Raw genomic sequence first — 10,405 nt, 5'->3', positions numbered from 1 at the left:
ACCAGAACCCTGGCGAGTTTCAGAACGCTCGCAAGCCGCAGCTTTAAAAAGTGCACCTTCGTTTACCCAGAATTTCCGTTGTTTGGTAATCCTAGGTCGGGGACTGGAAGTGGAGCGGCGGAGAAAGGAGGTGGAGATTTCCGAGGCCTGGGTGGGGGTGGAGGGGTGGCTGAAGACAGGGAGCTACCCCGCATTGAAAACCTTAAAAGTAACAGATTCTTCCAAAGCAGGTTGCGCTCTGTTTGCCTCCGAAGATTCAAGCTAGCTGAGGTTGCGCAGATGTTGCCTTTGTTTAAAGAGACAGTAATTAAGGACAGGGTGGACATAAGTTTGAGAAGCGTGACCTATTTTCTTTTGATCAGCTGTCAAAAGAAGAGCAGGGGGTCTCCTTAAGACAGCCCCCTCCAACCACTTCCAGCTGTTAGAGAAAACTTGATAAGAAAACAAGGACACGCCGCCTGGAATACTGTATGTGCCTTCCTGGTGCTAGAGAAAGGTTTGATTCATTTGGAAAATAGTTCTTAGTCTTGGTGACCTTTTGCGGCTGCCCTCCTTTCCCTTCTAGCTACAGAGCAAAAAAAAAAAACAAAAAAAAAACCCACCCCCTCTCCCACACCATCCTGTCACATGAATGTACAGTGACGTTATTCATAGATCAACTTCATTGAGCTCTGGCCAATACCTTGCCAATTATTCTTTCAAGTAGATTCTTCTTTGAGATATCAGAACCTGGGTAAGAAAGTGGACATTCCTCTACTTTGCTAGGCATACTTTTCTGGCTGCTCACATTTTTAATGTCACAAAATTAGGTAGAATAACTGAGTTTTTTGTTTCTCTGTCTTTCCTCTCCCCCTCAACCCTCTCCTACTGTCTCTCTTTTCACTCCCCACCTTATATATGGCAGCTGGATACTTGGGATAATTTGAAACAGTTAATGTTTGAAAAACTTAGGAGTTGAACAAAAGTTCACAAGAGCGCAAACCTCCTGTTGGTCTAGGAGTGCGCAGAGACTGAAAGAGGGCGAGAGAGCAGCAAGGCTGGGAAAAGAGTCTGATATGCCCCAATGCTGAACACAGCCTTCCCTGCCCCGGCTTCAGACTTTAGGAGTGGCCAGGCACCCCAGGCTGGGACACTGAGTATGCTCTGCCTCTATACAGAAGCCCGAGTATATAGATGGCCATTAAAATAATTTTTCAAAATGATAAACTCGTTTACCAGGCTACCAAGATAAATCTGCTCCTGGGAATTGCATTTTGGTGTGCCTTGGAGCAGTCACGTGCTGGAGAGTTGAAAGGTGAGTTGCATATTCTTGCTGCCTTGCTCCCTCCCTCTCTCCCTCCTCCCTCTCTCCCACCATTCCTCCCCCTTCCCTCGATCAATATTGGCGATCTCAGGGAAATCATGAAATCGTATTGGCTTCTTTGTGTATAATTTCATTGGGCTAGATTAAAGCAGATTTTTCATGTTGTTTTTCTTAATGATGGTTTGAGGTTTTGTATGTCAACCTAAAACCCATTTAAAAAGGAAATTAATGTGCATTTTTAGTCAGCATCCTAATTTTTACTAAATTAGTCTTGCATGCCCTTTCCCTTTCTTTCTAAAAAGGAAAAATATTTTCTACTTGAAGAAAATAATTTTAAGAATATCAGTATTAATAAGATTTTCAAATATGTTTCAAAATATCTTTGATGTTTCTTTCTCTAAGAAAATAAAAGGAAGAGCTGCTTTCTAACTGCCCCTTGTTTACACACGTACTCTAACCTTCAGAAGTTGTGCAACTCAGAATTTAAAAAAAAATTGAAGCTACACTCCTGTCCCCCTTCCCCTCAGCATTTGATTCACGAATAGACTGTACAGAAATATGGTAGCAGGCGTGCTAGTTCACGACTGTTAGAATCTGGATGAACAGTTGCACCAGCCATTATATCAGGATCAGGATATCAATTTCTTAACATTCCACATCCGCAGGTCTGATTTTCTTCAAAATCAGACACTTAAATGGGTCAAAAGAAGTCTGTAAATAAAATGCAGCTTTGACAACAAATATAAGCTACTGCATTATAAAAGAAAAAAAAAAACTTGAGTTAGGAATTCTAGGAATAGACTGGAGATTTTTTACTGCCAGAGCTTTTCATATGTGTTTTCACATTAAAAAAATTTTTTTTAGGCTCTGAGAGGGAGAGAAAGGTGAGCATTCAATTAAAACAGAGACCCTATAAATTATTCACGAAAAAAAAAATACATAGACCACAAGTAAACCCAGTCTGGATAGGGGCCCAACAGCTTTGTTTCCACTAAACAACAGTAACCACAGCCCAAATCCCAAATAGAGGGGGGCTGCTTATTTCTACCCAAATGTTCAAAATCCTGAGGAAGGTTTTGTGTTGAGAGAACACATTTGTGCTACAACTAGGTTTATCAGAGCAATACAAAAAGACATAATGGTGGGTTGATTTGGACTATTTTATTTTTGTCCTTCCCCAAACCATCTGGCGCGGGAGTGTAGGGGTATTGATCAGGATCTGTGAGCTGCAGACCCCATGCCAATCCATAGCGTTTCTGGCAATCAGTGTCGCCCATGAATTGCAGCTGTCTGCGTGGCTCCCGAAAAGAAATCTTCAGAAAAGTCCCCCCCTTATCAAACACTTCATCCGTTCAGGGGTAAGTCAATATCATTTCTTTGTCATTCCGTGGGCGAGGATTATGCAGGAGAAAGTTTTTGTTGTCAGTCGTAGCTGCTGCTGAGCCTTTTTTTTTTTTTTTTTTAAGGAAGGAGAGCAATTTTCTAGCCATTGAATGGTAATGGTTTTCCAGAAAGGCCTCAAGCGTTTGTGTGAATCGTACAACAAATGCTGTTTCAATATTGTGGGAGAATTTTAAGGGGAGGGGGGAATTCTTATGTTGCTATACACAAATAATAATAGTGATAACAGAGGGTTCCTTTTAACGACGGAGAAATTTCTCCCCCCCCCCCCTTTTTTTTTCGGAGCCTCTAGTGATGAAGACACCGCAAGTCTCTGTGATTACCCTTGCAGATGGACGGTGGGTGCTTGTGGCGGAAAAAGAGCCTTCAGAATTGTGGCTCTGTTTGATATCTCCATTACCTTCAATTTTATTCTGCTTGAAAGCTCAGGCTGGTTGAGCACAGGGAGAAGAAAACTAGAACCGAAGCCCAGCACCACTAACCCTCTTCTGCCTCTCAGGTCAGAAATTCTCTGACACTTCGCAGATTCCAGTCGAATCTAGGAAAGTTGTTGTTGTTTAAGTGTTTTAGGTGGTGAGGCCAAATGGGTCCTTTTTCGTGAACTCTCTTCTCCTCCGCGTCAGTCTGGTTAAAATCCGAAACGCCAGTTTAGTTACGAGCTGTCGGGGGACTCCCCTTAACTTTTTGGTTGACACTCTGCGCCGGCGCGGAGGAACGTTTGGAGTGTGTTGGTGTTCTTCCCACCCTCCGCTGGCCTCTTAGGAAAAGAAAAATGGAGCTGCGAGAGCCCTGCCGGCTGGGGGAGCGTCCACTCACAGCCCCACGCCCGAATTCGCAGGTGCGGAGCAGGGCTGCGGGGCGAACGCAGCCGGGTGGCTGGGCTGGAGCGAAACCCACCGCAGCCTCAGTAGTCCGGACGCGGGCAGTGGGCGGGCTTGGGGGCGGGGAGAAGGAGGAGGTGACCCCGAGCGGGAAGGGCTTTAGCACCTGCTCCTGGGGCGAAGAGTCCGGGGAGGCAGCGGCAGAATCCCCAGCTCCGCAGAGCTAAGTTGCAAGCACGTCCTCCTGCCTAGTTTTAAAGAAAACCAGGGATTAGGTCGGCGGACCTTGATCATTACCCCTCCGTTCCCATAGATAGGAAATTGTTGGAGTTTTTCTGCCCTCAGGGATGGACACACACACATACACACACTTCTGTCCCTCTCCCTTCCAGTTCTGGCTTGGTTCCCCGACCCCCTCGCGGGAGGAGTTTGAGCGGAAATAAGAGCCTGGGCCTCTGATACGGACTGGAGGGGACTGTCGCCATGGTTGAGTGCTGGGATTGCAGACCTTGCCCAGGACATTTTCCTTCCCCACCACAGAAACTTCTCTGGGGCCACCCTCTCGTTCTGTTTTCGTGGCTGCTACCACTGAAGAAGCTGGTGGGAGAAATAATTTGACTGCTGGGGAAAATGAAATTCAAAAAAGTGAGGGGGAATTTGAGGATTTGAAACTGCAGAGATCAGAGGGCTTCTTTTTTGATGGAGTGGGGACGGTGGGGAGGTGGGGGGGCGGGCTTGAGCACGACTCTCACAGGAATACATCCTTTTCTGTAAAAGAACGTTGCACTTTTAGAAGGCAACTTGTTAGCCCGAGAACGAAGATGAGTTTTATCCCCGCCGGCCTTTAGTACCTGTCCCATTATTTCTCTCCACCAAAGCCCTGGAGCGTGGGTTTTGAGCCACGTGAATCTGCAGTCGCATTTTCTTTTAACAGTGGGTTTCCAAAAGTACAATTCATGTATGCTTAAAATAAAGTTTTCCTCTCCTACAGTTGTCACCCCACAAAAGAAAAACTGGCGTGAGGTCCTTTTGTTCAGGTCAAGTTGTGCGCGAAATCTTTTTGTTGTCCTTTCAAAGGGAAGGCAAAAGTTGCAGTTGATTGTAAAAAGGACAAATTTAACTCTCTGAAAGTGGAGCTGTTTTCAAGTTGCCCTGAGACACTAAGCACGGGCATTGCTTTTTATTTATTACCTTCTTAAAATGATCATTTATTTGCTCTGGACATAAGCACTTTTGATTGAGGATTCAGTATTGTTTAGGCATTAATACAAATACCTAGCATTTTTACCCTCTGAAAAATGGGAGAGTTTAAAAATCTTTTTCTGTAATTTCAATTGTTTTGCTACATGTAATTAAAAAGAGTACAGAGTACCGAAAAAAAGAGTTGGCCAGCTTTTAAACTTAAGAAATATTATTTCCGATTTCTAAAGATAATATTTCTATTTGAAAACTAACAAAAGCAGTCGAGGGGTTTAAAATACTTATGCGAGTCAGACGATTTCTTTTTAAAAAAATCACATGGTATATATTTTTTTGATTCGTGTATATTAGCTCCCAAAGTAATTAAATCACTAAGTGCGTCTGCGCTGATCTTTGACGATAACACGATCAAAAGTAATACAGCACATTCAGATTATTTTAGGAGCATTTTATCTTGGAAAATCGCTTCGGTGCCACTCTTTTGGAATTTTGAATTGTTTCGCTTCCAAGCGTGTAAGAAAAAGCAACTCTGGCCGACCACAGGGTTCACAGGCGGTGATTTAGTAATTGTGGGGGCCGTGGTCGTTCGAGGAGCCAGACGCGGTCCCCGCGGGCCACTTGGACCAGCGCCGGGGCCGGGCCTGGCCAGACACAGGTGGTTTGGCTGCTTCTGGAGAACCCGGGCTCCGAGGGCGTCCAGCCGCCCGGGCCGGGAGAGAGGATGCGGCGGCGCTCCGGACTCGGGAGAGACTCGGGAGACCTGTTGGCCGCGGAGAAGCGGTGCTCCCGCGGCGCAGAGGCGGGCGTCGAGGCCGCGGGCACGGGGTGGCTGCGAGCGGCTCCCCGGGCCTGCCGAGCCCTGGTGCGGCTCTCGGCCCACCCTCGCCAGCCCCGCGGAGCCGGGCGGCCTCCGGCCTCGAGGCGAGCCGCTTCTCGGGGAGGGGGTTGCGCGGCCCCGCGGCTCGGGAGGCGGAGGGAGTGGGCCAGGATTGATGTCTAAATCAATGCCGTTTCTAGGCGCTTCTCTCTGCTCCTCTCCATCTTCCTCAAAGGCAAATCGCCTCCCGAGGGTGATTTCCTTTCCCTTCTCGAAGTCAGCGTGAGGAGAGTGGAAAGCGCAGCCCCACGCGAGGCACTGCGGGGCAGGAGGATCTGGAATAAGCCCCTCGATGGAGCTCCTCAGCGGAGCGCCGGGCTGGTCCCCAGGCTACCCGCGCTTACTCCCTACACCGAGTTCCTGCTTCCTCATGCCGAGCCGCTCTCCCAGCGGCGGCCCCGGGCGAGGCCTGTCCCCTGGCTGCCCTCCCGGCTCCCAACTGGGCCCCCAATTTGATGGGATCTGGTAGGGGAGACCCCTAGTCTCCGACGCCAAGCCGGGCCCTGCTCAGGCAGGCCTGGCTGCTTCTGATTTAATTATTCACTGATGAATTAGACAGCTGCAATTGTGAAAAATCTGCGGTCACTATTGATTCCGGGAGCGAGTGGGGGTGGGGAGACCGCGGGGTGCGGGGAAGGGAGGGGAGTCGGCCCCGGCCCTCGGGTGCCTTCGACCGGGCGCCCTGGCCTGGCTCCCCGCCCGGGCCCGGGTCGCGCATGCGGCAGGGTCGGGCCACCGGGACTTGGGCTCCTCTCCTCGAGCTAGGCCCGGCGGGGCCGGGATCGGGGGCCAGGCTTGGATCCCTCCTCCGGCCTGCTCTCGCCCCATCGGGAGGAAGCCGAGGGAGGCGAAGATACCGGGCCGGGGCCTGGAGAGAGGCTCCCGCGAGGCCTGCCAGGCCACCCCCAGCAGGCTCCCCAGGCCTGGCGCGGCTCCCCGGCCCGGCGCCCGCGTTCTGGCGGCGGAAGGGCGGACCGCGGGCGCTTCCGGTCCCCGCACTCCGGGCGCTGGTTTTGTACGACCGCCGCCGGACTCTGGGCCCGGCCCCGCGAGGCGCAGAGGCTCGCAGGGCCTCGCCTTCCCCCGCGCGCCGGCCGACCGGCCCGGGACGGCGGGTCCGAGCACATGCCGTCCTCCTCGTGGGCAGGGCGAGCGGCGTTCGGTCGATAATGGTGAGTTCCCGCCGCCGGAGCAACAAGTCTCGGTGTCCTCGAGCCAGGAGCCCCGAGGGCAGTGCAGGCGGCTTCCGTCTCCTTTGCTCAGGAACTGGGTCAGGAGTGTTGTCCTGAGGAGGATTAGCTGTGTTTTCCGAGCCGCGAGCCGACACAACTGTGTGGAGAGTACATGCTAAAGAAGCCATTATGGTTCTATAGACACAAAAATGTAGAAGGATTTGATGGATTCAGATAGTGTAGGAAAAGCTCCCCTCCCCCCCATCTATATCAGAAAAGCACTGGAAGCGGGGCGGGGGGGTGTCTTTTGGTCTATACAGTTTATGTTCTCCCCTTGGGTCGTCTTAAAGCCGTGTGGTTTACATTACAATTTGAAATTGCTTTTTATACTACATTTTAGAGGAATCACAAATTATACAGGAAATTAATAGGCTATGTAAAGCAGGAATAATACAACGTTTAACACTCCTCATCCCCAATGTTTCATTTTTCTCTTTGTCTCTTCTTAAAACTACTTTTAAGTGTTTACTATCTACTTTTGTTGGTGAAATGTGTTCTTCAGACTTTATCCGGGAAAGAGTTGAGTTCTGGCTCCCTGGAGATCAGATATAGAGTCAAAAAGGCACTACATTGCCTGCTTCATAATCCATGGGCCTGAGTATAGGTCACTGAACACAAAATGGCCTTTCCTCTCTTGCTTACTGAGATGGTTTAATGGATTTTGTAATGGTTTCCAACTATCAGCCGGGGGAGACCTGGTTTTGGGGCTTTGTGTTCACATAAACCAAATACAATGCACTATGTTAATATGCACTTTGCCTTATCAACGGAAATTGGTAACAAGGGAGTGGAATTTCTTAGGGCAATTCTGAAACATCATGTTTCAATTCACCATGTTTCAAACATGGCTTGTGAGTATAAATGTGAAAAGTCTTCAGAATTTTCCATTTTGTTGATTCTAGGCTTGAAAGATTTCTGAAAATCCTTTGAATAATATTCTGTATACATCGGCCACAAAACTATGATTGAATTTGAAAGCAGTTTTCAGTATTAATCCATCCCCCTTCTTTTTTTAAATCAGGGGATTTTGTGGGGGGAAGGGATGAGTAATGGTTGATTTCACCTTTCAGTGGAGTAGAGGTGGGGTGAATGGAAACATTTTTAAGAATTCACAAACCAAGTAAGGTTAAATAGAGTCATCTGATTAAAACAAAGATTTTGTTATGAAGGGACACAGTTTTTGCCTTTGCAGATGCTGTTCCTTCCAAATCTCTGAACCATTTCCACCCACGTTGCCCGCCCCCGCGAATGTCAGCTCCTATCTGAAGTTTCAGTTGCCTTTTTTTTTAGACTTTTTTGAAGCTGTTTCCAAATTAATTTCTTTTGAATAAAATTATTTCACTTTTTTTCATTTTTCATACTCATACTTAATTTTTCTCCCTAGCTCTTATTTTAAACTTCTCTTTTGAGAGCTTTTACTTAATCAAATTGCTTGTTACTTAAATGGTATTACTCATAGTGGTAACTGACACCATGAGATATTATGGCAGACTTTGAGAAATGAAGTCTAACCGTAGTTTAGTTAAAAAAATTTTTTTTTTGTATTTGATTCTTGCATTAAGAAGAACTTGCCCTGGTTAAATATCAGAACTTAAATATTGGAACATAAATGGGGTAGCAACTGGATGCAGAATAAGGGGGAGTTTTTGAAAACTGTAAGTGTTATACAGAAAATTACGATGGTGATTAATTGCTTCATTAATTTATTTGTTCATTTAAGAAATATTTACTGAATGCCTACTATGTGCCTATTAGAGTTTTTTGGTTATAAGCAAAAGAAACCGCCTTAAACCAACTTAAGTAGAAAAAAACTTTCATGGCAAAACCCAGGTAGCTCACAGAAACAATAGGAATGCAGGAGATTCAAGCTTGGAAAAGAAGGAATGACTAGGGGAGACTAGGAGCTGGAGGAGTCCACACAACAGCCTGGCTAAGGAAACCTCTGCGGACACTGCTGTCTCTGTCACTGCTTCCAAGAGTAACTTCTCTGCTATCCCTGTGTTTTTATGTTGCCTCCACAAGAGCCAGTTGGGGGCTGTCCTAACTACCAGAAGGTGAGAAGTGGGTCACTGCATTCTATCTATACTGCATACTGTAATGAGTTACTTAAATAAGAGGGATGTTTGGATCACGGGCAGCAAAAACCAGAAAACAAGCAAAAAGCACCCAGAAATATTTTACCATATAGGTGCTGGCGATAGAACAACGAACAAATTAGATGTGGACCCTGCTCTCATGAATCCTCTATTTTAGTGGAATGTTTTATTTATATTTCAAAATATTTATATTTATAATATTTAATATGAAATGTTAGAATCTTTAAAATATTTATACTTTAAAATGTTTTGTAATTGTACAAATCTTTATATTCCTTGTATAAAGGAGAAAAAAAAACCAATTATTCAGATCCCATCTCAAAGTAATGGACTCAATTTCCTTCTATTTTTTTTTTTTTTCCTTCTTGTTGTCTTTTGGATATGGTTGGATGTTGGTCAGGGCAAGTCAGAAAATACTGATGTAGGAAGTGCTGTGTCTAGTCCACTACCCTCAGTCTCAAGGTCAAGGATGTGGTGGAAACAAACTCTAGATCTGGAGGAGGAGCCCTGCATTCCAGTCCCATTTCTATTATTATCTCCTGTGTGACTTTGAGCTCCTTTCTGTAGATGCTCTCTGAGGTTCTTTCCATGCTTCAAGTCTGATTTGATATGGATCCCCTTTTATCAAAATGAGGTCTTTATGATGATTGGGTTAATTATCTGAGGGCTTTCTTTTAGATATCCTAAATCCGAATCCAAGTAGTTATGGGGCTTATAGCCTTAAAAAGCTATTTTTTTATTTTTATTTTTTTTAAAGATTGTATTTATTTGACAGAGAGAGACACAGCGAGAGAGGGAACACAAGCAGGGGGAGTGGGAGAGGGAGAAGCAGGCTCCCCGCCAAGCAGGGAACCCGATGGATGCAGGGCTCGATCTGAGGATCCCAGGATCATGACCTGAGCCGAAGGCAGACGCTCAACGACTGAGCCACCCAGGCGCCCCAAAAAGCTATTTTTTAAAAGATTTTATTTATTTATCTGAGAGTGAGAAGAGAGAGCGAGAGCACGTGGGGGGGAGGGGCAAAGGGAGAGGGAGAAGCAGACTCCCCTCTGAGCAGGGAGCCCAACATGGGGCTCCATCCCAGGACCCTTGGAGATCCTGACGTGAGCCAGAGGCAGACTCTTAACCAACTGAGCCACCCAGGCACCCCTTAAAAAGCTATTTCTGATGGGATAAATTTGTAATGATTAACTTCATATTCTAAAAAGCTTTTAAGATTCTCATTTTCAAAAATGAATTTTCTTTTATTTCTAATTCCAAGTGATCTAGTTCAGTGAATGGGCTTGTTGCTTTTCAGTTTCAAATTACATTCTGAGTTTTTGGTTCATATTTGTAACTAATTTTCAGACCAAGAAAGGCAGAAGGAATAGAAGATAGGATGAGAGAACAGAAACTGTCATGATTTAAAGTAATTAGGGAGTCTAGAATTGCTTCAGAGTTATGTCATTTTTTGGATATTTACTACAAATTTTTGA

The 10,405-nt window shown here is 46.2% G+C and overlaps 1 protein-coding gene across 1 annotated transcript in view; it reads left to right on the top strand.

Moving 5' to 3' along the window:
- Positions 1-5,446: 5,446 nt before the first annotated feature.
- Positions 5,447-10,405, top strand: part of LOC113912388 (collagen alpha-1(I) chain-like) — a 116,868-nt gene continuing 111,909 nt past the window's right edge. The window contains exons 1-3 of the mRNA XM_027575383.1: positions 5,447-5,646; positions 5,743-6,004; positions 6,240-6,774. Coding sequence (XP_027431184.1) covers positions 5,447-5,646; positions 5,743-6,004; positions 6,240-6,774 — 997 coding nt within the window. The remainder of the gene's footprint in view (positions 5,647-5,742; positions 6,005-6,239; positions 6,775-10,405) is intronic.

The sequence above is a fragment of the Zalophus californianus genome, chromosome 14 (assembly GCF_009762305.2).
Source record: "Zalophus californianus isolate mZalCal1 chromosome 14, mZalCal1.pri.v2, whole genome shotgun sequence".
NCBI lineage: Eukaryota > Metazoa > Chordata > Mammalia > Carnivora > Otariidae > Zalophus > Zalophus californianus.
This window is presented reverse-complemented; position numbering and strand designations above follow the sequence as displayed.